The sequence below is a fragment of the Cyclospora cayetanensis genome, unplaced genomic scaffold (assembly GCF_002999335.1).
Source record: "Cyclospora cayetanensis isolate NF1_C8 unplaced genomic scaffold, CcayRef3 CcayRef3_contig_13, whole genome shotgun sequence".
In the NCBI taxonomy this organism is placed as follows: Eukaryota; Apicomplexa; class Conoidasida; order Eucoccidiorida; family Eimeriidae; genus Cyclospora; species Cyclospora cayetanensis.
The window spans coordinates 14,860-42,343 of NW_020312070.1; the positions used below are offsets into that span (position 1 = coordinate 14,860).

General features: G+C 51.8%; 6 protein-coding genes and 1 non-coding gene across 7 annotated transcripts; 4 read left to right on the forward strand and 3 right to left on the reverse strand.

The window, feature by feature from the left end:
• Positions 1–162: 162 nt before the first annotated feature.
• On the reverse strand, positions 163–2,563 carry LOC113147106 (putative mediator of RNA polymerase II transcription subunit 26). Its single transcript, XM_026336459.1, has 8 exons — positions 2,513–2,563; positions 1,918–2,305; positions 1,636–1,792; positions 1,333–1,435; positions 1,145–1,183; positions 638–976; positions 391–542; positions 163–256 (listed from the first exon to the last, which is right to left on the reverse strand). The coding sequence occupies exons 1-8, from the start codon at positions 2,561–2,563 to the stop codon at positions 163–165; spliced, it is 1,323 nt and encodes a 440-aa protein (XP_026192244.1).
• A 690-nt stretch (positions 2,564–3,253) lies between these two features.
• Positions 3,254–7,480, forward strand: LOC34619162. The gene is made up of 6 exons (XM_026336460.1): positions 3,254–3,266; positions 3,442–3,701; positions 4,179–4,921; positions 5,179–5,296; positions 6,040–6,277; positions 6,486–7,480. Exons 1-6 carry the CDS (start codon positions 3,254–3,256, stop codon positions 7,478–7,480), a joined length of 2,367 nt encoding a protein of 788 aa, XP_026192245.1.
• A 556-nt stretch (positions 7,481–8,036) lies between these two features.
• On the reverse strand, positions 8,037–15,959 carry LOC34619163 (leucine--tRNA ligase, cytoplasmic). Its single transcript, XM_026336462.1, has 19 exons — positions 15,492–15,959; positions 15,253–15,327; positions 14,992–15,089; positions 14,708–14,825; positions 14,029–14,336; positions 13,613–13,838; positions 13,286–13,451; positions 12,821–12,977; positions 11,697–12,222; positions 11,450–11,587; positions 10,992–11,128; positions 10,551–10,684; positions 10,191–10,310; positions 9,734–9,931; positions 9,440–9,572; positions 9,128–9,286; positions 8,706–8,892; positions 8,417–8,528; positions 8,037–8,140 (listed from the first exon to the last, which is right to left on the reverse strand). The coding sequence occupies exons 1-19, from the start codon at positions 15,957–15,959 to the stop codon at positions 8,037–8,039; spliced, it is 3,564 nt and encodes a 1,187-aa protein (XP_026192247.1).
• Positions 15,960–18,233: 2,274 nt separating this feature from the next.
• Positions 18,234–20,633, forward strand: LOC34619164. Its single transcript, XM_026336463.1, is given in 6 exon segments — positions 18,234–18,576; positions 19,437–19,606; positions 19,703–19,800; positions 19,894–20,094; positions 20,237–20,309; positions 20,412–20,633. Coding segments are annotated over 6 exon segments (1,107 nt in total).
• Positions 20,634–21,206: 573 nt separating this feature from the next.
• On the forward strand, positions 21,207–22,724 carry LOC34619165. Its single transcript, XM_022732473.2, has 4 exons — positions 21,207–21,399; positions 21,757–21,866; positions 21,965–22,062; positions 22,199–22,724. The coding sequence occupies exons 1-4, from the start codon at positions 21,207–21,209 to the stop codon at positions 22,722–22,724; spliced, it is 927 nt and encodes a 308-aa protein (XP_022591469.2).
• A 1,110-nt stretch (positions 22,725–23,834) lies between these two features.
• LOC34619166 (folic acid synthesis protein fol1) lies at positions 23,835–26,965 on the forward strand. Its single transcript, XM_026336464.1, has 7 exons — positions 23,835–25,106; positions 25,244–25,360; positions 25,495–25,577; positions 25,697–25,834; positions 25,978–26,152; positions 26,341–26,446; positions 26,778–26,965. The coding sequence occupies exons 1-7, from the start codon at positions 23,835–23,837 to the stop codon at positions 26,963–26,965; spliced, it is 2,079 nt and encodes a 692-aa protein (XP_026192249.1).
• Positions 26,732–26,892, reverse strand: LOC113147114. The gene has a single exon (XR_003297369.1). It is a non-coding gene; the product is annotated as a U1 spliceosomal RNA (small nuclear RNA).
• Positions 26,966–27,484: the final 519 nt, after the last annotated feature.

A 27,484-nucleotide genomic window follows, 5' to 3' on the forward strand; every position in this document is an offset into this window, starting at 1 on the left:
AGACTTCCCGCTGCCTTCAGTCCTCAAACTACTTCGCTGCGACTGAGTCGTACAAGGCACGAGGCGTTTCGTCAAGCCAAGTTTGGAGGGCGCCCCTAATGAAAAGGCCCTTTTCGCCTCTTTTCATCCCCGATTTACGCAAGGCAAAGCCTTGACAGTTAATTATAATGTGCCAACACAACCGGCCATACACCCCGCAACGGCTCGCCCTGCCCCTTCTGCTCCAGCAGCGGCCACACACGCATGGCTGCTCCGTCTGTTGCATACATACATAAATATACGCATGTGTATATACATATACCAGACGGGGTGATTCTCGCTGCCAATCAGCAGCGAGAGACCAGAGTTTCAAAGCCGTCCCTCTGAGTTTTACGTGGGAGAATTACGAACTTCGAGCTGGAGGCCCCTCCAAAACCGCCTCGCTCGTCGCACGGTGCTGCTCCTGCGGTTCTGCAGCTAAAATCTTCTTCTGCTGTGCAGTCTCTACACTCAGCTGCGACTGCTCCTGCAGTGGCTGCTGCTGGGAAGGTCGTTGGGGGAGCCTTGCTCCACTTTGCTGACGCCACAGAGACTGCTGTTGCTGTTGCCACTGTGGCTGCTGTTGCTGTTGCCACTGTTGCTGTGGCTGCTGTTGCTGTTGCCACTGTTGCTGTGGCTGTTGTTGCTGTTGCCACTGTTGCTGTGGCTGCAGTTGCTGTTGCCACTGTTGCTGTGGCTGTTGTTGCTGTTGCCACTGTTGCTGTGGCTGCTGTTGCTGCTGCCACTGTTGCTGTGGCTGTTGTTGCTGTTGCCACTGTGGCTGTTGTTGCTGTTGCCACTGTTGCTGTGGCTGTTGTCGCTGTTGCCATTGTTGCTGCTGCCACTGTTGCTGTGGCTGCTGCTGCTGCTGCCACTGTCGCTGTGGCTGCGGCTGCTGCTGCCACTGTTGCGGTTGTAGCTGCTGTTGCCACTGTTGTGGCTGTTGTTGCTGTGGCTGCTGCTGCCACTGTTGCTGTGGCTGCTGCTGCCACTGTTGCGGTTGTTGTTGCTGCGACTGTGGCTGCTGCTCATGCTGGCCTCGTTGTTCAGAATGTTCATCAAGCGTTGGTTGATGTTGCTCGGGAGGTTCTTGGGGGGTTTGCTGCTTGAAGGCCTTTTTGGAAGCATGCCTGTGCAGCTCCTGTTGATACTGCTGTTTCAGCAGCTGTGCAACAGCGCAAGCACGAAGATAGGAATCCTGCCTCTTGAAGCGTAGTTCTAGCCACCAGAAAGTTCAACGCTATAGCCTCGGCTTGCCGCATTGCGTGTGTTGCAAACCCTATACCCCAAGTCTCAAGCTAGAGGAGCGCTCACCCCCATCCTTTGGTTGTAAAAGGCCTCGTCTTCGGGGTCAAGCCATTCGGATGGCTCCTCCATCAGTTTCTTCCGCATATACTCCTCCCTTTCCCTTTGCCCTCTGCAGCCACCCCGAGCAAACAAGCTCTCAACTGTGCATCATGAATAGAAGGACGCATGAGGGGCAGCCTCTAGGGAATAGGAGACTTGCGTTTCGAGCAAAACAAACAAGAGCATCGCGAAAGGCACCGCCCAGCGAATTTGTGAGGGGAACAAAACTGCCAAAAAAAGAGGCGTTCATGTGTCATGCACAGGGTTTACCTGAGTTTCCTCCATTCAAAGTAAGGCACATGGAGAACTTTATATCCCATCCGCGTGAGTAGGCGGTGTTTCAATTTCGTGTAGGCAGTGTATTTACAGCTGCTGCTATAAAAGTGCGAGGGCCCATCCACTTCGATGGCAATGGGCCGTGCAGAGCCTGTAAGTCACAAAAATTGCCGATTTGTGCAGTCTCATTGCACACTTCCCTCTCTGCATACGTGGCTGTAAGGACTGGTTGCAACTAGAGATACGACTATGACGCTTAGTGCCTAAAGATCATACCAGTGGGAACGTTGCCATGTTCATCAGCAAGGGGCCCAGCGAGCTTCTTTGCGAGAATATGAATGAGGCGTTCCTTTTCTTCGCGCTGCTCTGGAGTCAATACCTCGTCCTCAGCGTCACCAATATAGTCTTGCTGCTGTTCTTGCTCCTGCCGCTGTTGTTGTTGCTCTTGCTCCTGCCGCTGTTGTTGTTGCTCTTGCTCCTGCGGCTGTTGTTGTTGCTGCGATTTCTGGAGCCTGGAATTCGCGGGTTGGGTTAAATCGTCTTCAGCTTCGCTGCTGAGTGCAGGTCCTGCAGTCGCTAGCTGCTGCTGTTGCTCAGCCTGCGCTGCTGCAGTAGTCAGAGGGCAGAGAGCAAATCTGTTGCCACTGCGAGAGGCAACTTGTGCCTGCATACCAAACTGAAGAAAGTGCAGTCCACGGCCTGCATTTCCGAGGCAGCCACTGTGCCTGCTGCGCAAGAAGAGTGCTGCCGCTGCTGCTGTTGATCCCCGATGCGTCTGTGTATCCAGCGCGCTGCGCACTGCCCCAGGCAGCCGAGCAGCAGCAGCAGCAGCAGCAGCAGCAGCAGCGCTGCCGCAGCCGGGACCAGCAGAAGCAGCAGAAGCAGCAGCTACACAGCCCGCTGCTGTGGCTGCAGAGCGCATTGGCGGCTGCGTCTTGTGGGAAAATCGGCAGCAGCCTCTGTGTACTGAGGAACAGTGGCGCAGAGGCGGCACAGCAAGTGGGAGCTTCGAAGCGGCAGCAGGTGGCGGAGGGGGAAGCGGCTGTATTTACAGCGTTTAGTGCATGCGAAAGCTACGAGTGTTGCTGGACTGCTCTCCGTTCTGCGGCTGAGGAGGCAGCCAACGCCGCCAGAAGGCGCCCACCCCCCTCTTCTGTCGACGGGCAGTGTGAGACCCCCTGCGAGTGGTGAAGTGCTGCAGCAGCGTTAGCGGTACGAGCATTCCGAAGCGTGAATACGAGAGGACTGGAAAGCTTTTTCGGAGCATGTCAAAAAGTTGCGGCTAAGAAGCCAGGGGCAGGAAGGCGCACGCGATGCCCAAGGGCAGCCGCAGCCGCATGCGCGCCGATTGCCTACAACAAGAGGCCCTCCTTCGCGCAGATGGTGGCGCATGACGGTCGCCTCCAAAGCCTTAAACCGGGATTCCTAGCTTTAAACCGGCGCCTTAGTTCTTTAATTGAAGATCTGCGTCTGGAAGCACCGATTTTTTAATGCAAAAACGCGCCTCTGGCCGCCTTGGAAGGGGCAGCTCCGCCTCGCGCGCAGATCCTCTCCACAGAGTCCCCAATTTAAGAGCGCAAAGCCTCTTTTTTCCTTGGCACTCTGCGCAGCAATGGCATTCTGGGGTAAGACACTCCGTTTTTGCGGCAGGAGCCACTGGTCTTTTCTCCCTGCAGAGGCTCTGTGTAGTTGCGCAGGAAGTGATACCTGTGTATATACATATATATGCCCGTAGCAGCTGCTGCCACTGGCGTTAGGAGTCTCCCTGCTGCGCTTTTTGTGCTCCCCACGTTGCTGCAGGTGGAGTGCTTATTCCAGGTGGCCCCCGCCTTCGCTACAAATCAGAGGACGGGGAGCTTCACCTTGCTTTAGCAGTGCCGCTGAGTCCTCTCTACCAGCAGCACAACAAGCAAGCGCTGCAGAGTAAGAAGCAACAGCCTAAGCAGCAGCATTCTCAAAAGGGGCCCTCATGGGTGCTGATGATGCAAACGCGCAAAGGGGCGAGGGCTCCCATCGCCAAGATTGGAGAATTCAGGCAGCAGCTGAAGATTCTCGTCACGGTAGGCTTGCGCGAGTTGCTGCCCGAATGTGTTTTTCCGCCAAATACGCTATTTTTTGTTTGGTCTTGGTGATTTCTGCCGCTGTCGCTGCTTCTGGTCACCCCTTGCTTCCAGGGGTGCACTGCTGCTCATGCCGAGGAGCAGGGGGGGCGAGCTTGCAAGCCTGTACGTGTGCCCGTTTGCCTCATCGCCAGTGTGGTATGGTCCTAGTGTTTCACGCAGCTCTGAATGCATGGTATTTTTTGCCATTCAGTGCTCGCTTTCGCTCGTTCCGTCCGGGTGTCAGAGAGCTTGATGTGGATGCTTCTGCTTGCTCTCCTGCGGTTGAGTTGGGCACTTCCCCCGTATTCTGTGAAGCTCTGTACAGGTGTCTCTGTGTGGCTATGTGTGTGCCACATGCCCTCATTAAACACGTTGAGGTAGCCTAACCCCTCGACATCAACAGTCCCTCCGTCCTCGAATGCGCTGCCCTTTCAGGAAGACGTGGAATTCTGGGTGGAGACGCCAGGCAGTCCGGGGGGCTGGAGTCTTCAACTTGCCGGAACGCTTGTGCCTCACAGGAGGGGCGGCTGCAGTTGCTGCCACGATGAGACAGCCAACTGCACCAGCAGGGAGGAGCATTTGCACGCGAAAAAGAGAAGGATAGAAACAGATCCAGACGAAGCCCCCGCCCTTGTCGACCAAGAGGCGTACAGAAAACACAAGCAACAAAAGCAACAGCAGCAGCAGGAGGCTCCCTTGTTGCAGCTTTCCCCAGAGACCGCAAAGACGCCTTCCCTTGCAGACCAACTGCTAGGCTACAAAGCCTCAGGGCCACAGCAGAAGCCCCCCCCTCTTTCCCAGCAGCGGCAGCAGGAAGAGAGTGAGGTCGTGCGCGCTGGTGACATTTACCGGCTGCCCAGCGGGGTGGAGTATACGGTAGTGCGCGCAAGTGGGAGTACAAAGGGACTTCGGTGCTCTAAGGGCTGTAACATTACAATTCAGTATAGGGGCTATTTGCTCAAGACAAAGAGGGGCTTTGACAAGGGCAAGCTCACCTTTTGCGCGGGAACCGGTGAAGTCATTAAGGGCCTCGAGTTGGGCCTTATGGGGTGCAGAGAGGGGGAAACACGAAAGATCACTATACCGAGTACCCTTGCCTATGGCAAACGGGGGGCACCTCCCTCCATCCCACCCAATGCGGATCTCGTCTTCGAGTGCACTTGCACGCGGATCAAACAGTAGGGTCCTAGACCTCACATTCAAAGAGGAAGGCCTACGGGAGGCCCTCTGAGTGCCTCCTGTCTTCACCTGAATGACGCGCCAGAGCTCTGTGGCGGCTCAGAGCGCCCCTTGAGGTTTGGTCCCGGCAGAAATTGCTTTGTGGAACTTGCGGGGTAGGGAGTGGGGGTTAGGGGGTGTAATGGTGAGGCACACTTTCAGGTGACACGCCGCAGAGAACCTCAAATGGAGGGAGAACGCGCGTATGAATTGGAAGCCAAAGTTTTGCCAAGGCTTTAGGGCTAGAGGTGTGGCGGCCGATTGAGATCGAAGGGTTGGGGTCCAGGGGTTTAGATAGTGGAAAACACATTGCAACAAGTGTGTTCAGAGATAACGTAGCATATTTCAATAAGAAAGCGTAGAGTTAGGCGCTAGAGTCCAAGGCTCGGGAATTGGTTGTCGAAGGTCACCTCCGCTGTCGTCGGGTGCAGGGGCTTCGATAAGGCGCTCAGCACGGAGGATGAAGGGCAAAGCTGAGCAGTTTCCAGTTCACTTTAACATAAGGAAAGCGAATCCTGCATTCTTACAGGGTTTGTCTCGAATGTTTGGGGTTTTGACGTGGAAGCCTGCAGCCGGGGTCAGCCTGGGAGAACTTCGTGCGGGCTTGCACATGTGTAATGCACGGTTGTTGGTCTACTTTTTGGAATTTAGGAGCTATGTCCAAGGGTTTAAGTGGGTATCTACTTGGAATGGAGGCTGCCATTATGGGATTTAAGTGCAAGCGACTGCTCCCAGGCGCCTTTAGCATAGCCGAGTTGGCCCTAAGCTAGAACTCCTCCGTAACTCTGCTCATTATTCCTTCGCTCCGCCTCTCCTGGTCACCGGTTATTGGGTGAGGGCAATGAATTAGGCGGGCGGTGTAGCCGTGCATGTGCGGGCTTGCTCCTTGTCAATGGCGCTGCCGCACCGTCTTGAGAGCCTCAGGGGAGCGTCCCATCAGGATTCTCTGCATTCGTCATGCACTCCCCCGGCAACGTCTGAGGCGTTATCTCCTGCGCAGGAGGCACCGCCACAAGCCACAGCAAATTCCACCGGGTTGATGGTACCCAGAGACTCCTCTGCTGCGCGAACTGCAGCAGCGGCAGCGTTTCTGTCGCTGCCTCTCCCAAAGGCCTGGGTACGTGAGCCGTCCCGCTTGCGTGCAGCTGGTCGCGTATCCTTAGGGCTGTCCATCTGGAGCTTTGGTGTCTCCTTCATCCTGTTTGTGCTGGCCATTGTTGCCGCTGAAAGCCTCGTCGACTACGTTGCCGCCTTCCTTGAGGTCGTCTGTGCCGCAGTCATTGCCTACTTTGGAGCTTCTGCAGCTTTCAAGAGAGGTCTTATGCTGCAGCTGCTGCTGCTGCTATACCGTAGACGTACTGGTTGTTGCTGCTGGCTATTGCGCGTTTACACACCTTCACAGCGGTCGCCCCTCTGTTGCACACGTTTGGCATTCTGTTGGTGCGCTGCACATGAAAGTTGCCGCCTTTCTTTTTGATTCGTTTCCTGTTGCTCTTTTTGCTGGTGTTCGTGTTCTTGCTGCAGACTGGCGTTCGGCTGGAGTGTATGTGGCATTCGCGTTGCTGATGGCTGCAGAGCAGCTGTTGTGGGTCGTGTTTGCGGTGTATCATGTGAAAGCCACCAAGGCACAGCTTACTGCAGTAGACCGTCTCTCCTCAGCAGCAACAGAAGAGGAGTACCTGCTACTGCAGGAGGAGCTTACGGTTGCTGCTGCGCAACTCGGTTTATCCATTTTTTCTCTTGCTTCTTACTGCACTTCTGCTGCTGCGGCTTACGGCCTCCGCTACCAAGCATTGGTTCTTGGGCCGGGAAGCCATGCTGCCGCTGCCAAGAGCTTTGCTGACGTTGCTGCCGATGCGCTCGCTGCTGCCGATGCAGAGGATGCTGCAGCAGTGCGAGAAGGCCGCCGGCCGACCCAAAGGATCTCTGTGCAGCACCAGCTGTTGCAGCACCAGCTCAATTTGCTGCAGCAGGAGCAACTAGAGCAGCAACAGCTTCTGCTGCTACGGCAGGAGGAACTTATGCTACAGCGCATCCCCAGAGTGCGGTCCACCTCAACAGCAGGTGCACCAAGAGGGTCTAGAGCAACTTTGCAGCAGCACGAGGAAGCAGCGGTAGCAGCTGCTGCCGCTGTTTCCCTTGCCAGGATGTCGCTTGCCATCACCGAGCAAGATCCAGAGGCTGCAGTGGCGGCTGCAGCTGCGACTGCAGTCGCAGCCGCACGCAAGTCCCTTGCCGATGCATTTCAAAAAAACGAAGGTGCAATTGCAGCGGCAACAGCTGCTGCACTACAGGTCCACCGGGCAACTGCCCTCGGTGTACCTACAGCTCCACGCCGCAGCGCCGGCCCGCGTCGTTCAACTGCTGCTGATGCTGCTGCTGCTTCAACTGGTGCCGCTGCGTCTCATTCTACGGGTGATGGTGGACCGCAGCGACACCAGCAAATCCGTAGGATGCACACAGATGGGGCAGCAACTGGGGTACATGTAGAGGCTGGGGAGGCACCCGACGCATGGTAGAGCACTACCGCGCAACGCGCCAGCCTTTCCCAACTGCTGCTGCTGTAGCAACAACATCTTGGCTCCAATAATGCACGTGTAGCCACTTCCACAGTATGCTGTGTTGCTAAAAATGCTACTGGTGCAACTGCTTTTGCAAATGCGTACTCTGTAGACGTCTGCAAAAATAGGCCTCAAGAGCCCTTAGAAACAAGTCTTTTGGTTTCTTTCTGCCTTCGGCCTAAGTAGTATAGTGTTAGTCCTTGTCCGAAGCCCATAGCCACAGGCAGGAGACGCCAGGAAGGCTGGCGTGGGAACTGGCAGGCCCCCCTAGAACGCGCTTAAGCTTGAACTGTGAAATTCTGCGGTTCAAGCAACTGCGGTCTAAACCCTAGATGCATAGAGGCAAGTAGCTTGCACGCGTGATGCGATTCACGAGGCCTAAGCTCCAAACGGCTGTGTCGACCCCGCAGTCTCAGGCTTCCCTCTACCTACAGGCCCACCCGAAAATGTAAAAAGCCTCCCTCCCTGGTGCCTCTCCTACTCCTGGAGAGCTCTACGGAGGGGGAGCACGCCTTTATACAGATGTGAAGAAGATTGACGGTTTGCCCGGCTTAGCAAGGGTACGGCAGTTAGTAGAATCCAAGGGGCTTGGGTCGTCGCTGCTCCGGAATTCTAGTGCTGGACACAAAACACAGGGACATGGCAGTATCCGAAAGGACCGCTCAGATGTCGGAACGCAATAACAAGAAATACAGGCACAAAGCATGACAGGTACACCATAAAGTGAGCTCGGCGCATAACGGGCAAAAGCACAAGGCTACAGCGGAACACAGCCCACACGCTGCCCTCTGCACATCTAAGATCGTAGGAGTTACACTGAGCTCTCCGCTTTACTTCAAGCCTGCTTTAAGCCCACGTTCTGACTGTATACGAGGAAGGACTGTGGCAACTGACAAGTGAGCTCTAGAGAAACCTCAAGGAAGCGGCGATGCGCTTCTAAAAGCGCTTTCTCGCTGAACGGTAAACGTAACTCTAGAGCTGATCGCCCGCAGGCCTTGAGCTCATCCTGAAAAAAGCATACATCCCCAAAACAAGCCGCAAAATGGAAGCCTGGTGCCAGCTCCCTAGGCGTGAAGCACCCCGTGCGTGCCCTGCTCGGAGTTGCTGCAAAGTCGTTGGCATGGTGCCGCGGCAGTTGCCTTCGGGGGATCCTTGGATTCAGGGATGTAATATGTTCACAAACCCGCATTTGATAGGAGGCAAACGCGAGGGCCTCTTTCTTCTGGTTCTTGTCCAAGTCCTCCAGCTCTGGTGCGTCCTTCACAATCTGCATGAAGTCGCTGGGAGCCTCCACCTGCCCTTGAAGCCCTTGGACTAAAGGCACTCGCTGCAACACGGACAGCACGCGCTGCTGCAGGGGGCCGTACTCCCTATCGAAACAGGCACAGCAGATGCGGCAAACGAGAGAGTGGGAAACGGCAAGGGGACTGCAGTGCAGCCACAGGCGATGTGAACACAGTCCCCAAATCAGCGCGCCAGTTGATCCACCATGCTCATCAAGCAGACGGCAGCAGGCCTACCACCATTCCCCCGAAAAAGCGCATGCGCCGGCCAGTCTACGCAAACGACTGCGATAGGCCAGAGGCTTTGAGTGCGCCCTCTTACTGTGCAATATATGCTACGCCGTGAGTCAGTTGTTGCTGCGGTTGCTGTTGCTGTTGCTGCTGTTGCTTGCCCTTCTTCTTCCCGCCCGCTGCTGCTTGTAGCGCCTTCTCCTTGGCCCGCCGGAATTCCTCGACGCACGATAGCAGCAGAGTAAACTTCCTAAATCACAAAGCCGAAAGTCTAGCATCCCGAAGTCTGACGAGGCACTCAGCCAGCCTGCGAGTCTTCCACGCTCCTCATCAAGTCAAGGGCCCCCTATGCCGCGTGGCTCACGGCGTCCGCCATGCGCATACGCTGAGCTGTATGGCGTACCTGTGGAGGGCGGAGTCGTAGGTGAGTTGAGGCCACGCGGCGTCGACGACGAGGTTCTCCTTCTTCAGGAGGCAACTCCACAAATACTCGCAAATGTGGGGAGCGATCGGGCAGAGCGTTATGGCTTGCGCCTCTGCAAAACACGTGCGTCCCCAAAGCCACAGCAAAAACAGCTGTGTCTAACAGGCGTGACAGATACGCGGTGGACTCGGTGGCAGCCTCAGACGCACAGACTCTGGAAACGCTCTCTGCACCATTCGTGCCATTAGACGCCTTTCAACCCCAGCCCCTTACCGATCCACATCCTGAGCATATCGCGATGCATTTTTTCATCGCCAACAAGCTGCTTGTACTGGTCGCGCTTAATTGTCAGCTCGTAGAACGCAGCCTTGAGGGCCTCGCGATTCTGCATTGCTTCATAGGCCGCGGCTGCCGATTGCACACACAGGCCGATTTCATTTTGAAACAGCTCATCCGCGGCAGACAGGGGGCCTACAACGGCAGCACACACGGAACACATGTTAGGCCCACAAGCTAAGATTCCCGAGCCACAGACTCCACACACAACACTTCAAAGGGCGCCTCCACTCCCATACTCTCTGAGGGGGGATGCAACGAATAGACGCGAAGTCAAGGAATAACGAGGGGTCAAGAGGGATAACAAGAGGATGATTAGGAAGTAGTTGTTATTTCGTCAAAAAGCGATAAAAATGGGCTTGTGAATCCTCATCGTGGGTATAGGCCGCTTTACCGTCCCGCAGCTCTATCTTTCCGGCAACAAAGTCTGCAACGAGGCCCTCGAGGAGATAAAGCCGGGTGATGGCCGCATTGGCTGTCTCCCGCTGGAAATTGGCGTCATCCAAGGAGTCTCCTAAGGGCATCCCACAACCCCACAACTCGAAAGGCTGCTGCGGCCATGCATGCATGCATGCGGATACATTGAAACAAAAGGAGAGAAGAAGCCCAAAACACCCGGAGGACACCCCCGAGAGAGAGAGTGCAAGACTCGGCAGAACTCCGCAGGAACGCGGCAAGAAAAACGGCGGCAAGCACGAGGAATCGCAATCACACAAAGGGGCTGAGGAAGACTTCGCCACGGGTCGAACTCTACCTGCATCAGCAAAAGCGATTCTAGTCGCGTCTGCAGAAAATTTCTCAATAGATTCCTCAATTGTTAAGAAGTTTCCGGTACTTTTGCTCATCTTTTCCGAGTCTACCAGCACCATGCCGTTGCAGGCAAACGCCCTGAGCAAACAGCAGTTCCGGGAAGCAGGTTTGAAGCTGCTGGGGAGCAGCGATGGTATGCTCAAATGCACATGTGCGTGTGTGTGTCACCTGAGTCGTGCGTGTAGAGCCGAACCGAAAGGCCAAAGGGCCCGAAAACCCCACCCAATAGCCATGGAAAAGGCAGCAAGCGAGACACACACACATATGAAGGTAGGAGGCCGGAAGAAACGCATATGTGGAGACAAGAAGTACGACCACTGCCGCCGGCACCCGCAGCACACAGCACCAAAGGTGCAAATCGCCCGTCGGCGCGCGCAGGACTGACCTCGGCCAGAGCTCTTGCTGTTTGGGCCACACGGCTGTATGGCAGTACAGACAAAAAGTAAGATGGTTGAAAATTAGATCCTTGCCGCTAACACGCAAGTCCAAGGGATACCAGTACGCGAACTCCGAGCGCAGTAGCTGCACAGGCCAAAATGCAAAGCCGCGAAATTCACAGTAACACGGACAAGAAGCGGCCAGACGGTGTCCCCGATAAGCAAAGGAGCGAGCCCCTAGAAAGTACCCGACGCTTGAATGTGCATGACTCCTTTCAAGAGAAGCTTGCATTTGCACGGATCGAAGAGAAAGAAGAGCAGCAAGCGCGCAACAGATGTGCACAACAAACGACGGGCAGCGCTACAGAGCACCTCTACAGCTCGCCATGCAACCCTAAGCAGCACCCTAGACAACAAAAATAGCACTTCCGTGACCACAGCAACAGCCAGACATCCTGCCGCGGACGTTGAGGTTATCGACCGAGACAGCCGAGCCTTCTGGAGGCGTGTCGCTGAGGAGGAAAATGTAGTCGAAGAAGGCTTCTGTAAGGTCTTCTGGTTTCAGGCCTAGAGGCCCAACGCTTTGCCCGTACATGTCTCCGCCCTAAGGATAGACAATGCACCGATTCAGTCAGTTTACACCAGCTAATAGAGGGCGTCATAGATGGTGGGGGCTAAGGATTTCAGGCTGGTACCTGGATAAGGTACGCAACCGTGTAGTACGCCATATAAATGGTAGAGTCGCTGAGACTTTCGATAAGGACAGGGTTATCCGTGTTGACGGTCCATGGAAGAAACGTGCCAAGTCCATAGCTCCTGCTGCAGGCCCATTCTTTGAGCCACGAAAGGACAAACGCGAATTGATGTTGCGCCTGGGGGCTAAACGCGCTGAAGTCCTCCCCAGAGATGTAGTCTTCCACCTGTTGTCTCCATTCTGCCTCCCCGTAACTTATGAACCACTGCGGTAGGAGCCCTACGACGCACTCGTCGCCGCTCCTAGCCACGACCTTTTTCTCTGGCTCATAATACACGCACGCAGACCCCTCTTGGAGCAGCTGCTCCCGCACCAAGGCCTTAGCCTCCTGCACCTTTCGGCCAGCGAAAGGCCCAACCGTCATCACACCCTCATAGAACCCCCTGCGGTAAGCCTCCTCCTTAGCCTGCTGCAGTCGCTGCGTGTCCTTAGGCCCAGACACCCCGAGTTGCGCGCACAGCGTAGGCGCCGCCTGCCGACCAAGTCTGCAGCATCATCCCCCCAAACGAACACGCACAACACGCCACCTTCTCCACAAAAAAAAACCAGAGGAAGCACATAGTGCAGATGAAGGCTTCCACCAGCGGCACGCACACCAAGAACGGATAAAATAAGAAGGCATGTCGATGCAAGCGGCACCCCCCAACCCCCCCCAGACCCTCAGCGGGATGGCAAAGAGGCATGCAAACCACAGAAAGCACGCTTCCAGACACAGGATCACAGAAGATCAGGCTTTACTGCAGAAGGACGGACGAATAAAGCCTCCGAAAGATGCACAGAGAGCCAAATACACTAAGCAGAAAGGGGCTGTGGCAAGCTTCGCCGCGTTTTAGAATAGCGGTTGCTGCGAACTCCGCAACACCTGGTCCCCTAAATCCCAAACCCCAGCTAGAGAGTAATACCTCCAAATAATGTTGCGGCGTCCATTGACGTCGTTCTCTGGCTAGCCACTAACGCTTTAGCTCCCTCCTAGGCCCCCCACTGGGCTCTCTGGTTCCCCCGTGTTCTCCCCCTACACTGTGACACCCCTTCCTGCGTTTGGTTGCCCCTCTCTGCCAGGAAGCAGAAATGTTCTCAACTTACCCAGGCACCTCAATGATCTCAACAGGCTGGAAAGGCAGCACCCATTCCTCCTTGATCCCATACAACTTGTTGAAGTATTCGATCTTGCTTCGGATGTACTCCAGAGTCGTGAAATCATCCGGAGAATCCGTAGGCACGCTCGTGACGACGCCGGTACCTGACAAATTAGCAACATACACACAGTGAAACTTTCAGGCCCCAAGCCGCAGATGAAGGCAGACATCATGGACACCCAAGGGCAGGAGAGGCGCTTGACTAGTAGTCCGCCATCACACAAGACAATTAGAGGGGCCTCTAAAGCTCTACAATCACTGCCTCCCTCCCTCGTTCTGTGTGCATGTATACATGTGTACTAATGTTCGGGTATGTAGATACACTCCCGTGTAGTACAAGAGCCAAGCAGACGAAAGAAATGCCACTGCCGTGTTCGCTCCCTGAGCTACTTGCTGTGGAGGGCTGTCCGACCTTTTTCAAGAGAAATGGTTTGCATAGGCAACGCGAAGACCGTGTCGTAAGAAGCCAGAGGGGCAGCAAGAGGCAGGCCCAACAGAGCCTGTCCAGACACCCGGTGTAGGCAGTGTGGTGTTGGCAGCTCATCTGCTCCGCCGGAAGCCTCCAGTGGCATCAAACCCTAAACACACATAATTTCGTTCCGCAAAACGTAGGGCTGAAGCTACAAGCCTCTGTGCGCCTTAAGGGCACGCCGAACAGTGATATGACTGAGGGGAAGGGGGGGGAATCGCATCAGGGAAGCTTGAAAGGTAGTTCTCGAGAAGATCTACGCTGTAGGACCTGGTATGCCATGTTGAGTGCGGATCTGTGGGAGCAGATGAAAGCCACATTGCAAGCCGCAAGGGCCTCCTCGCGCGTCATTATGTGCTCGAGAGTATCCGCAGCCTTTGAGGCCGCCGCTGCTGCTGCGAGCTTCTCCTGTAGCGTTGGCTGCTGTCGCTGCTCCTGCTGCTGCTCCGCCGTGGCAGACACTCTAGACTTTTCAAACGCCAAGTATACGCCATACCTGCCCATACAAGCAAACCCCGAGACGTCCGCTAGGGAAAATGTTGATTTTGACGGCTTGGGGGTGAGAGGAGGGGCACTGATGGCGCACATTGCACGCGCAGGCTGCGCGGCCAGCGGCAACAGCAGCCACAGCATTTCCAAGCAAGCACAGGAGCACGCTCTGCAGTACCAGCAACAGCACAACTTACTCTCCTTCGGGAAGAACATAGCAGTTCGTCTGTCCATACATGGTTTCGGGCCTCAACGTCGCTGCCACAAGGAAGATTTGCCTGCTCTGCCCCTCATTGGTGCTACTGTGCTTCTCCCAGGCCGCTTTGAACTCAGCATGGGGGGCATGTGAAGCATCCATTTGCTCAGTCTTAATGCGCATCTTTATCAACGTATACTCCTGAGGACCGATGCCCTCTCCACTGAGCCTATCGTGGTCTGCACAGGCCTGTAGCTCGCGACGGCTAATCACTGTTGGCCTGGTTCCGAATGAAATTTTCCCCGCCGCCTGTAGAATTTTAAAAGTTGAGAAGGAAATGCCACAAGGGCAGGGAAAAAAGATGAACATTGTGACATACAGGGTAAGACGTAGCCAGCCACACGGAGAAGGCAGAAGAGGGCAGAGACAGATTCTCAGAAACATGATCAGCTGTAAGATGGAAGAACAAAAACAAACGAAGAGAGGTACATAATGGCGGGGAGGCGAGGGGGCACGCAGAGGGAAGCACTCTCTTCACGAAAGCCCCCGAAAACGCCAGCGACATGCGGCGCTATACACTCTGGGAAAAGGGCTGAACAGGGAGTGGATCAACAGAATGTTAGCGTCAGAGAATGGATCCTCGTCCTTCGTGAAGAGTCTGGCGTGGATGCGCGACTGACCATGAGTTTCATGAACTGCCAGCGAACAAAGGCCGAGTAGAAAGGATTTCTGTCTGTCGTGATGAAGGAACGACGCCAATCTACTGCGACACCCAGGCGTATCAAGTTTTTCTTGCACCTGCGCAAGACATCTCTTAAATAAACCCCATAGTCCATACATACATGGGCCCCTACAGATACTATGGTGAACGCACCTCATGACCTACTCCTAGGTTGGCAACAATCAACACTCGTCGGCGCTGAGCCACACGCGCTAGTCTTTGAATTCTACACTCAGCAGTTACCTTGGGGGAAAATAGTCGAGCCAGTAATTGGCATCTGCGAAGCGTGCAATTTCATCCTGAGGAACCCCCAAGGCAGCCATAATCTCCCACTGGCTCTTCTGCGGGCAAGGAAATGCACACCTCACAAGGAAAATCTATAAATCCCAAGCCAGAAAAACATTTTGCTCGCTGATGCTGCATAAGAACAGGACGCTCTAGAACTTCTGTACGACGAAGAGAGTGGTTAATCTTCGAGGTGTAGAGGCTTGTCGAAGGCCTCACCAAACCCCCCGTTTTGGCCACCAATTTGGACTTGGCACTGCTGAACTTCGTGGGATCAGACGATCCACCTTCCTCCTAGGCAGTACGCATAGCTCCATACACCCGAAAGCGTGTGGCGTGTGTAGCAAATAGCTTTACCTGCTGCTAAAGTTGGCTCTCGTGGCGTGCAAGTCAGCGCCAATAACTGCACTAGCGAGTCCTGCAAAGAAGTAAGCCTTGCAAACGTGGAGCTACCGAACCTGCTGGTCTTCCTTTTTGTCTTCCTGCAGCTCATGCTCCTTCTTCTTTGCTTCAATTTCCCTCTTCAGCCGGTCGGCGCATGCCAAGATGGGCATCCCCGTGCAGTGGAGCGCGAAAGGCCACAGAACGTTCTTTCCTCTCAGGCGGTAGTATCGAGCCAGAAACTCCGCCTTGCAGAGGGTAAAACCATGCCCGAGATGCAGCAGGCCATTCATATACGGGTAAGGAAACGAGCAAAAGAACTTGTTCTTCACGGAGGAGCCATTGCAAGGCTCAGAATCCACAAAGCGAGGACGCCTCAGTGAGCACACGTCAACCTCGTACGGGCGCGTTTTGTCCCACAGCCGCTGAACATCCTCCTCTATCCGCATTAGCTTGTCACGCCGCACAAAGGAACCCCCACTCGCGGGGAGGGCCCCCGACGGGGGGGCCCCCGATTTCGCTTCGGAGGTACCAGTATGAGGCATTGTCGACACAAAGCGAAAGGCAACGGATATTCACAAGGAAAGGAAGACGAAGGCAAGCAGGCATGCGGGACGCGGAAGGAGGCTCGATACAGACACGAACAGAGAGGCAGAACTTACTCCAGAGGGAGGGAGCCACAGCCAGCAGCTGCTGCTCTGTGAGGTGCGAACCTTTTAAAATTTTAACGCCAAGCTCATTTATTCATCAGAAGTTACTTACGAGCAAAACAAATCTGGCTTTCTCACAAAGACCAAGGGAAGATGCATGCAGAGATGAAGTGAATGAGGCTCCGAGCATGTGGGGTCCTGCAAAGTACTCTTTTTGACCTATCTTTCAGCTCTAATATGTTCTCGCAAATCAACATATGGACATTTATCTGGTTCAATCGAATATAAACCGATGGAAGCGCCTGGTTCTTGATCGGCACTCAGCCAATCGGCAGAATGGACCCAGCGTTTCGCAACGTGAGGACTTCATTTTTTAAAAAAAACCGAAATACACGAGCCATGAATGGACGATAAAAAGGCAAGAACTGTTTGTTGCAATGAGCTGTCCCAATTTTACCGCCATTTTCTGCTGGCGAGAATCGTGTCTCTTCTAAATTCCCGAGGAGCGTGCGTAAGCTTTAAGTGATTCAGCAATAGGCTGAACAGCTTAGGGGAACAGCATATCTCATGATATTGAGGGCTTATATTATCTAAGGAAGCACATAATGTGAAATAGGGGATTTCTCACTAGTTAAGAAGAGCTGGTGTCCGAGAAATTTGGTTGAATTACGCAATGCTGTGAGCCGTATACATTATTGGCTTTTCTGCAAACCCAATACCTGGGTGCCGTGTGACAAATCGCTTTGAGGATCGGAGCTAAATGGGCGGTTACAGAATTACGGATTGAAACGTAGCCCTAGAGCTTCCATAGGGAAATACGGGGCTGCGAGACAGCACTTGCCCATTAGAACATTAACCAAAATTCACTGTACTACGCGAGTGAGGTGCAAGGCACTTTTCCCTCTAAGCGCATCTAATATAGATTCCCGTTTCTCTCCTTCAGGGAATCCTCCAACTTCGGAGTGGAGTGCAGCTACCCCTTGCCATTAATAGGCGCAGCAGTAGCAAAATAAGTATGTGCAGAACGAATCACTTTCTACACAACGCCGCTGCTGTGAGCTGCTCTTCTTTGTTATTCTTTTTGAAAATACCCTCCTGACGCGTTTCTTTATGCAGTATATGGAAATTTCGTTGCTTGCCGGCATTCTCTGATTCCCGAAGCACCGCCATGTGCGTGAAGCATATTTGCACACATTTGGAAATCTTGCATATCCCATGCGTTATTTTGGATCCAGAAAATAGCAGAATGCTTTTGTTCTGTGTGCGTATTACTACTGCACTAAAATTCTTCATCTTTCACAAGAGATTATTCAGTATGCAAATTGTTCACCTAAATGCTCCTCGCAGTAAAATAGTATGATAGAGGTCATCAATCCTGGGACTATGAAATGCTTATTTTGGGATGTCCTTGAAAAGTCTTGTTGACCATTGTGCGAAATCTGTTTAGTATGACGGTCGTACAGCACTTCAACGGTTCACATCTTTCACTAGATTGCTTGCTTCCACTCTTCCCTTTTATTTCTTGTCAAGCAACGGGGGATGTCCTATTGGGTACTAGGCTGAGATAACACACATATCTGCAGGTCAAGACTTCATTCCTGTAAAGTCTACGGGGATATGTTTCATAATTTTTTTAGTCACAGCTAATAAGCTCACACCGCATTTCGCGCGAGTATACAAACATTCACAGGCACAGCATCAGTGAGGGCTGGGGGAGCTGCCGAATAGGAGTGAATCGATCAAGGGAAAGAAGTTTGCTGTTGGCTTTACCCAATGCCTTCCTCTAAGGGTCATGAGCACATCAGCAGGAAAGAGGGAAACCTCGGGTATTTCAACAGTCGGAAGTAGAGGCTTCAAGACCATCCAAACGACAATGAAGAAATCGTTTGTCCTCCCATAAACTTGGATCAATGTTAGCATGCGCCCCTGTAAAGCGTAAAACGTAGAGTTCTAGTGGCTCTTACACCCACTAAGGTACCCTGCTGCTTCACAAATGGGTGCCTGTAAAGTCTTTTTTAACGCAGCTCCAAGCATCTAGACTCTGAAACATTGTTGGAAGCAATGTATCTATACACACGAACTCGTACTGTATCCCACACCGCAAATTTCAGGCTTCAACATACAAGTAGAACCTTTGTGGAGCAGCAGAGGGAGGAAAGGTAATTGGGTATGCCAGCACCAGGATACTCATCCAGAGACCGAGGTCGTGTTCAAGATTTAAATGTCTTCTGGTATGTGTCTACATATGAGTGGAGGATTGCTTCATCCGCTTGTCACTTCGTCACTCATCTAGCCAGTTTTGCGTTAGCAGGCGTGATTCTGTATACTGCGGCATGGTATATACCATCTGTTCAGGGTGATGACGAATCGGAGCTGCAGTGTCCCACCGCTCACCCAGAACACTCTCCCTTGCAAGATCCGAGAAGAAAAATAGTGACACATTATCCAAGCTTCGAGATACCTACTTTTCCTGCACACGCCTGCGGAATCGACGAAGAGTTTTTTCTTCCCAGCATGTAGGGGGCAGTATGGAGCACAGGGAATAGTAGCAGGTAACTTGCAATTAAAACAACAAAATTACCGAGCAAATGCAGGAGATCTGACACGAGGGGCTCAAATTACAATGCGTTACTTTTGTTATAGAGGTGCTTCTTGCCGAACGCCCGCCGTGTGACTTTTTGTGCTTGAGTTCGCCATGATCTACGAGTCCAGGTAAACGCCTCCCCCTCACTGGAGTAGTGGCTCACGCTTTACCATTACCACAGCTACCTGGTGCCTTGCTTCCTCACTTCCAATATTCTCCCGCTTGTGCTGGTATTGCATTAAGTGTGGCTTTTCTTCCAATCCTGCCATCATGCAGCAGTTTTGTCTGTAAATATCTCAAATCTGCCTTCTCGCTTGCTGTGCTGGCCTCATCGCTTGCACGAGCTCCACCGGCTTGTCTAGAACAAATCCACTCCGCAATGTCAGAACCCATCAGCAACAGCACAGTATCACCACTGGATCTGCAAGCTTTTCCGATGTTCTTACCGCGCCTGCGACGGAAGATGCAACCACAGGTGAACTCTCTATCTTATAGCAGCCATTAGCTGTGTTTCAGGAATAGTGCGAAAATATACCCTCATACACGACCTCCTACTCCATTTGCTTTAGCTTATTTAACTGATTTGTTTCTGCTGCCTTTTGTTTTCACATAGTGGCAACACTCCTGATTCACCTCCTGGGCTTATTTAGCGATCGTCTACTTTTCCGTGCCGCTAACGGCTCACCTGCCTTGTAGTGCGGCGTGCCCGCCAGAGCCTCGAATATGCCCCTACTGCGTGGGGTGTAATTTGCCAAGGAAATTTTTTTTTGCTGCGTCTTTATCTTCAGCGTGTTCGGCTGCTATCAACAGCCTTCGGACCACGAACCTTACGCCAACAACCCCGTTGGCTACGCTTGAGAGTGATACCCAAGCAGAAGAGGCTAAAAGTACTGCAATAGCACTTGCAGGGGAGAAAGACAAGTGTGAAAAGGGGGCAGAAGCGGTGGCGTCGAATGACGTAAGCAGATGGGAGAAATACGGGTAAAAGAATCGTAAAATAGCACCCTCAAATCGCGTCAAAGCAAATGCAACAGCCGTTTTGATGTGTCCGCAGCACCGTGGTCTTAGCATCTCCTTCGACTCAAAAACAACTTGCAACTGTCCAGCCATGCTTTAGGCTTCCTACACAACGGGGCCTCAGCATCTCCAGTCGTAAGTCCTCATCCTTGCCCCTGTACTTTCACGTATTCCTGCTTGCTGGTATCGATGCATTTTCAAGCTAATTGTTTCGTTGTGACTGCACAGAAGCAACTTCGATGCAGAAAATGGCAATTTTACCGTTTGGACGGCTCCATTTGACAATGTGAATGCCAGCAATGTCGCATTCGTGATGTGGAACGGTAACGCGAAAGTAAGCTGTGTCTGGTCTACAGACTGTTCAGAAGCGCATAACGTTCTGTAGTGCGCGTTTGAGGCGGAGATTCAGGACGGGGCTCAGCCTTTCTTGTAAGCTTTGGGCAAAGAGTCCTAGCTTCTACAATTGGCGGTCGCCCATCCCAGGTGTCTAGCAGAGAAACAGCCTCTTAAGGACTTTTGAATCGAGGAAAACACGAGAAAGAGTTTGTTTCTGTTTTGTATGGCTGCTCAGGAGTGAACTCTACAACGCTCTTTTGCAGCGCCAAGCTGGCTCGGCGTCTGCAGTGGCCCCTGGCATCACTGCTGTGCTTCTCTTTTTCTTACTGACTATGTTTAATTGAAAGTAATATGCATCCACGCTGCTTAATGTAAAATGCAGTCTCGCAACGGAGACCAGCGGACTATAGCACCTACCCGAAAGGCTTCGACCCAGCGCCTTGTATTATCCCTTTGTTTTGGGTATTGAGTCCAATAGCGACTCGAATAATTCATATACCCTCCCTTGTAGTCTTTTTATCTTGGGTGTACTAATGGCAGGTAGAATCCCAGCTGGCAGATTTATTGTTTGTCCACAACGCGCACTATTCACGGATATTGAGGGACAATATCCAGCTATACAAGACTTCTAGGGTTTTTCTATACTCGTTCCATAAGGGGTGCAGACTGACAGGAAGGAGAGTTCCTGACTGAAGGCCAAAACAGCATCGACAGGTGTGGAGCCAGCGCTGCCACAAGATTTTAGGTAAGAGCCGGCGCCAGTTAGCTACTAAAGGTCACAAACAGCGATATATAACACGGTGCGAGTGATCAGTTATGGCAACACTGCGTGCTCACTTTGTGCGAATGCCCAGCATTTGCCAGATCTAGGTGCTGCCAACTGATAGAGCACTACAGCTGCCACGAGGCAGGACGACAGGCGGCGGAAACACATATTTCATCAGCGAACAGGAGAATACAAATAGGAGCCACAAGATTTGGACACCAACAGGCAGCTAGCTACAACTTTTGTCGTTATGGGTGGGGTGGAATTCTAGGTGGTGCGTGCCGATGCCGGAACAAGGCGCTACCCTGTGGCACTTCAAATTGGAATAGCTCACAGAAATTATCTGAATAAACCTCATGCATCTCGATCCTTCAGCGCCATTGTTTTTGCGACTGTGCTCGGCTATGGTATATCGCGTTTCAGATATTTTTTCGCCGCAATGCTGCAGCTACCGCTTGTCTTCGGTGCTGGCCTCATTGCCATGTACGGCAATGGAGGGCTTGCAGAGGCACTTTCAAATAGTTCTGCCTCTCATATGGGGCAAACTAAAGGTGCCGACGAGCTTCCGGGGACCGAAGCATTGATGAAGTCTAAGCTTATTGCTGCCATTGGAGCCGAAGCAGCAACCGACGGTAAATCGAGGGCCCCCTCAGGATTGCGTTTTCTCCATATCCCATATTGCTGTGTTGTTTCATAATTTCTTCATACAAAATCAAAGCTCCTTACTCTGGTGTATCGCAATACCTTGAATTCTATGCAACACATTCGCTGCAGGTGTGTCAGCTAATGCCTTGTTTGGCGTAGTATGAGTGAAGCCAAGTGAATGCGTGTTTCTCTATGAATGCGGCTTCGTGACACAAAGTACGCTGCTTATGTCTGAGACATTATTTCCCGGTGATCGCAGAATAGCTTTTGTATGGCTTCTTCACCGTGCTTGGCCGCTCTGAACGAACTTCGGACCAAGGATCTTTCGGCAGATGCCTTGAAAGGCCCTACAAAGGACGAAAAGAGTGAAAGCAGCACTGTAAGCAACGTAATTAGCCTTGCTGGAACTAACCGAAGGAAATGTGAGACTGGAGCAAAAGCAAACACACAGAAGGTGCGCCCCGCGGAGACAGCCGTACAGGATGAACTGGACTCTGCAGAGGATACTAGTAAAATTGCCCCTTTTGTAACATGCGCTATGCTCCTCTGTAGAATTATGGTATTGTTATACCCGTCCTCTTTTCTACGGTCTTTGATTGCCAAGCGCTATTTGAAGAATCCTATTCTTCCGGATTGAAGTATCTCAAGTCGTAAACCATGCCCGCCAGGCCCAGGGACTGCGATTCGCAGCGCAAATGGACATACTGCTATTTATATTCCTATCACAGCAAGACAACTTTTGCCCTGTAAATGCGTTTGTGCTCGGTTGCCCGGTCGGCTTTACAGGAAAAATTTGGACCCGAAAAAAACCTTATACGATATTACGAAGAGCCCTTTTGACAATGTTTCTGCGAGCAATGTACCATATATGATATCAACTCAAGACAATCAGGTGTCATGTGCCGTGACCAACAACTGCGACGCTGGGCGCAATGTTCTCTATTATGCATTTAAGACAAATCTAAAGTCGAAGGAACCTTTCAGGTGGGGCTTTCTTCTTGATCGAAAAGCTTCGGCACAAAAGCAGCAAGTTAAGCAGGTGATCTCCTACCTCTTCAATCATCGATATTCCCCTCCGATATTACAAAAAGTGTCTTTCCGTTGCTTTGCTGTTGATCGTGTTTCTCAATTCTGCCCGCTATCAAGCGCTCTTAGCCCGTCAGCCAAAAGCGGTCGCGAACTCGGCGATCAGCCCGTCCATTGCCACTGCCCTGGCATCCTTCGCCGTTCTGTTCACTTACTTTTGAGTCCTTGGCATGCTCCCGGAGTAGGAAAAGCTTTGCAAAGGCCGTTTCGGCTATTCTTGGCATAGCCTTCTCCGGACAGTTCAGTGCACGGATGCGACGACGCGTGTGATATAATGTCCCAGCATCTCGATTTTATACAGTTGCTGTGTTGGGGGAATCAAATGCCATTTTGAACCCTGCCACAGGCCTGCTACAAGACCAGTTTTTGGTATTCATATACGATGCTATATCGGACTAGGCTTATATCAGAGAGTACTCGTCTACTTTTTGTTTCCGAACCATATTATTCTTTTTAGCATATCCTATTTCGCAATTCACGCTAAGTAGACCTGCGATTGGAAGAGGGTAAGGATGAAATATAAGGCGCTGCCGAGTCTCATAAGATGCTGCTGGGGTGTCTGCAAATTTTTGGTGAGCTTTGTCTGCTCAATTTTCGGGCAAACAGGCCGATCTGCACTTTACCGGCAATTTATGAGGACTGTGGCACCGTATTGAAAACCACCTATTAGCGCCCTACTACACTAAGGTAAGCAACACATGCAAGCATATCTGAATAGGGAGACCCAATAAAACGACCTTGTGAATAGTGGAGCAGGCCCTATATGCAGTCCCCAGGATGACTCGACGTAGATCTGACTTCGGCGCCAGCTGCACCGGCGTGGGCCGGATGCACAAATGGCATTAAGGTAGCTAGATAGAGTTAGTCATGGGGTTCAAGTGTACAAAGTTTGCCAGTTTGCTTTGTAGCTGTATAGGGTATTCTAAAAGGTGCAGCACATTCTACTTGTTCACACTGTCGAGTGATTGCAGCGCACGAAGGCCTCATGAAGAACTGGCGAAATCGTACTGAATGTATGTAAAATTTGGCAAAATTGATCTGTAGTGGTGTTGGCGTGCGTGAGAAGCATTATTTGGGGGGTCGATATGCACTAGCACAGATACACCCGGCTGGCAAGCCACAATGCATGCAAAAGGGCACGACGAGCTGACCCCTGACATACTGAAGAACTTATTCCATTGAGTAAAGTTGTTGTCTGGGAGAAAGTCTTTTAGCAAAGGCAAATTGGTCCTGCTTCAATATTGGGTAGGATGTGTTTATCGTTTGGCGCAATGCACATTGGTACTTTGGTCGGCCTCAGGAGGCTGTGAGGCTTTATTTCAAGTACCTCAGGAAGATGTCTAGTTGTATCAAGAATTCTTTTCCTCTGCACAGCTTTTTGAAAAATCTGCATCTCTGTTGGTTCCAGTCGGCTGCTCGTCGTTCAGTACACCGACAGGCAGCGTGGCCATGGGCCTCGTCGCGACCTCTACGGCGCGTTGCATATATTTCTTTGGGCAGTAACTTTGGTGGATCTAAGCGTCTCCGCACCATAGAAAGTGCTCTTACAACTGTTCGGGAAGAAGTGGGCCCACTCGATGCCTGTTCTTGCCTGTACGAGTCCTTACCAGGCTACGATATTGACCCGCGAAGCAAAGAAGAGCACAACTTGAGTATTCCTCTCCATCTGAACGCAGTAATCCGCGTGAAGACAGACATCGCAGATCCTCATCGAATCCTGGACATTCTTCTTGACATTGAAGCCCGGCATGGAAGAGATCGGTCGAGCACCGATGAACGGCTGCACAGAACGTTAGATCTTGATCTCTTGCTTTTTAAAAATGAAAATGCAGAAAGCATTCTCGTAAATGCGGAACAGCTGACACTTCCTCATCCACGTCTCGCTCAGCGAAACTTCGTTCTGTTTCCGCTATGCGACATCGATCCTGACCTGATGCACCCGACTGAGGGACAAACAGTCAAAGAGTTAGTACTGCGGAATCTTAAGCGCAGAGAAGAAGCTTTGCAGCAGTCTTTAGCTAACCACTCTTCTTGTGGAAATGACAATATAAACGGGAGTGCTGCACCGTACACTCTGGATGGCAACCTAGCTGTCCCGCGTAGATGCTTTGCGCCTAACGACAAAGAACTGTGGACTGTGAAGGGCTCAAAAGCAGCCATTACAGACACATTGCGATGGATTGGAGAGGTCATGCAAAGGTATCGATTCAACAGTGCAGGCAAACAAGAGCAGGCGGAGCCAGAATTTGTGGAGTCCCTTTGCCACCTGAAGCGGCTTCTGGAAAATGAACCGCAAACCCCCAGGCTAATGGGAGTGCTCAACATTACTCCCGAATCTTTTAGTGACGGTGGAAAGTACTATGGGAATGTGGAGGCTGCACTAGGACATGCACGAAATCTGGTGGCTGATGGGGCACATATAATTGATGTTGGCGGAGAAGCAACAAACCCCAATGTTCAAGAGGAGATTCCTGTGGAGAAGGAAACCGAGAGGGTGCTGCCAGTCATTGAGGCTATTCGAAAACATGTTGGTGCTGGTGCGGTCATATCCGTTGACACGAGGCGGAAACCAGTTGCACATGCTGCGGCAGCCTTTGGCGCCGACATGGTAAGATAGCTTGTGAATCGATTGCATTCCAGAGACACAGCATTCTGAACAGGTCGCAACTGGTTTGTACATATGCGAATAATGAAAAAGGCGCCTCTTTTACTGGTGGGACTGGTTTGGTCCTGTGCATACCTCAGGTCAACGACGTCAGTGGAGGTGTGTCTGACCCAAATCTCCTCAGCTTTGTGGCATCCAGAGGGCTTCCTTTTGTCATTATGCATTCGCGAGGAACACCTAAATCCATGGACAGCTTGGTGAGTGGTTCTTGGTGTTCACCGTAGCAGGCTCTGGGTACATCAAGTGAGTGTCGCGCTACGTATGGCATGCCGATAGTGCATATTGTGTGAGAGGATGAATTCTATAGTGCGAGCATTGTTTGGGTTTGTAGGCAAACTACGAAAACACAGTAGATGAGGTTGCAAGATTTCTTACGGAGAAGGCCATACTGGTTATGCAAATGGGTCTCCCCAGGTAGAACACATAAGACTCTCTACTAAGCCTAGCTACTAATCCACCATTGTGTTATATATAATATGGTGAGAAAGTGGGCAATATGTTGAGATCTATGTTCTATTTCACGCTTGCTTCAGGTGGCGGCTAATTCTTGATGCGGGATTGGGTTTTGCAAAAACTCCGGAACACTCTTTCGAGATTTTAAGGAGCCTCAGAGAGCTCCAAGCCAAAATACCAAATGGCATACCTATACTCATTGGGCATTCACGGAAGAGGTAACAAAACGTCTAACTTACGATGAACATGGGATGCATGCATGCCTCTCTCCTCCCCCGGCCGACAACAAAAACACAGTTAAGTACGATGCACTGGCCCAGCTAGGTTTGTTTGCCTGCTTGCTTTTGTGGTGGCTGGCCAGGTTCATTGGCGCAGCAATCAAAAACTTTCACTGCCCAACGACTGTCAAGCTCGGAGAGGCACGTAATTCAGATAGAGATAAACAAATGGGAGACCGTGATATCGCTGGGCTCGCAGTAGCCTGCTGGTCGGCAATGTGCAACTGTGTCGACATACTGAGAGTCCATGACGTCAAAGTAAGGACAGTCATTAGGCACACCTACGCTTATATATCGCAGTGGATCGTGCAGTATTTTACTGACATTGCAATCACTATCTGAGCATACAATTTTCGTATAAGTGGATGTATAAGAGGGCAGGTGATATAGTATCAGTGCCTCCAACAGTCTGCGAGTGTGCATTGCCTGCGACTTCACCTCTGCAGAAAACAGCTCTTGTTTGCTCCGTTATGGAAATGTTAGTTGCTCAGCACGCTTCAGACCCCGCAGTGGACTTCTGCGCTCTGTTCCCCGGGTGCCCATGCCCTGAAAGTAAGAATTCAAACCCAAACACCTCTCAAGACTAGTGCACGTAAAACTTCTGCATAGTGGGGCCGATGCAAGATATGATCTAACGGCAGCGGCTTTCCCTATGATGCAAAGAGTACCACCCTCTACGAAACGGGTGGCTGTTCCGCAACAGCGGCACCATTGGCGACCTTCGGTCTAACACTGATGAACCCTTTTCATAAAACTAAAGCCAAGCTATCCAACTTTGATCTCCATAAATGCCGTACCCCAAAGGAGCATTAAAAATCCCGAGGGATAGAATCATCGCTGGCATGAGCGCGAACGCAACATGCCGCTATCAGAAATTCTGCAGTTGGCACCCCCGTATGGAGGCCCATAGCCCATTACAGACAGCTGAGTGCAGTGCTCTGCTCCGGACTACGACAGGGTGATGGACGAGCCACCCCGAGCGCCTGCCAGGTAAGTTTAATTAGCCTCTCTGTGTTACCCTCCACCCCATCGGAGCGCGAACCGCGGATAGGTATGCAGTCATACCTTTAACTTGAACAAGAAAAAACCATGAATTTGTACAATTGAAGGCGTTCGAGTCGATAAAATCAATTTCCTATTTGTTATAAACGAACGGGGGGGATCGTGCACAGTTTCATGAGATTTCCGTTTCACCGTGCATGCCATTCGTTCCCCGCTCCTTATGCTGCCCCACAGACGATCAAACCTTTTTCGATATGCTTCACTTTTCTACCAATTTATTCCTTTTTAATTTTTAACATATTCACTGCCGGTTGGAAGACGGTTGACCGTAGCAAAGTCGGTAGCAAGCGGGGGGACGAGTCCTGCACTTGTACCCTTCCCAATTTTCTGCCTGATGGCTCGTCTCCCCCTAAACGGAGGAAACATCAGAAACGATTGATTTCGGGTTGAAGTTTCATGCTATATAATGGAGGGAAGAGGTGGAAGGTGCTGCATTGCAAGACAAACAACAGCCCAACGTCTAGCAGATACTTGAAACAGTGATTATGTGTGAGGCTGGATATGTGCGATGCATTGCCTCCATCTTGT

Excerpts from the sequence above, each read along its gene's own strand:
- LOC113147106 (XM_026336459.1), bottom strand. The coding sequence starts at position 2,563 with ATGCGCTCTGCAGCCACAGCAGCGGGCTGTGTAGCTGCTGCTTCTGCT. Across the intron at positions 1,436-1,635 it reads TTTGAATGGAGGAAACTCAG|AGGGCAAAGGGAAAGGGAGG; the intron begins GTAAACCCTGTG and ends GGGTGGCTGCAG. Across the intron at positions 1,184-1,332 it reads TTTACAACCAAAGGATGGGG|CTGCTGAAACAGCAGTATCA; the intron begins GTGAGCGCTCCT and ends GCTGTTGCACAG.
- LOC34619162 (XM_026336460.1), top strand. Across the intron at positions 4,922-5,178 it reads ACTTGCACGCGGATCAAACA|CCAAAGTTTTGCCAAGGCTT; the intron begins GTAGGGTCCTAG and ends ATGAATTGGAAG. Across the intron at positions 5,297-6,039 it reads CAAGTGTGTTCAGAGATAAC|GCGGCAGCGTTTCTGTCGCT; the intron begins GTAGCATATTTC and ends CGAACTGCAGCA.
- LOC34619163 (XM_026336462.1), bottom strand. The coding sequence starts at position 15,959 with ATGCCTCATACTGGTACCTCCGAAGCGAAATCGGGGGCCCCCCCGTCG. Across the intron at positions 13,452-13,612 it reads CACTCAACATGGCATACCAG|GGTTTGATGCCACTGGAGGC; the intron begins GTCCTACAGCGT and ends ATGTGTGTTTAG. Across the intron at positions 10,685-10,991 it reads CAGCAAGAGCTCTGGCCGAG|GGCGTTTGCCTGCAACGGCA; the intron begins GTCAGTCCTGCG and ends CTGTTTGCTCAG.
- LOC34619165 (XM_022732473.2), top strand. The coding sequence starts at position 21,207 with ATGCTGCAGCTACCGCTTGTCTTCGGTGCTGGCCTCATTGCCATGTAC. Across the intron at positions 21,400-21,756 it reads AGCCGAAGCAGCAACCGACG|GCCCTACAAAGGACGAAAAG; the intron begins GTAAATCGAGGG and ends ATGCCTTGAAAG. Across the intron at positions 21,867-21,964 it reads CAAAAGCAAACACACAGAAG|AATTATGGTATTGTTATACC; the intron begins GTGCGCCCCGCG and ends GCTCCTCTGTAG.
- LOC34619166 (XM_026336464.1), top strand. The coding sequence starts at position 23,835 with ATGTCTAGTTGTATCAAGAATTCTTTTCCTCTGCACAGCTTTTTGAAA. Across the intron at positions 25,361-25,494 it reads CTAAATCCATGGACAGCTTG|GCAAACTACGAAAACACAGT; the intron begins GTGAGTGGTTCT and ends TTGGGTTTGTAG. Across the intron at positions 26,447-26,777 it reads CGGGTGCCCATGCCCTGAAA|TTGGCACCCCCGTATGGAGG; the intron begins GTAAGAATTCAA and ends GAAATTCTGCAG.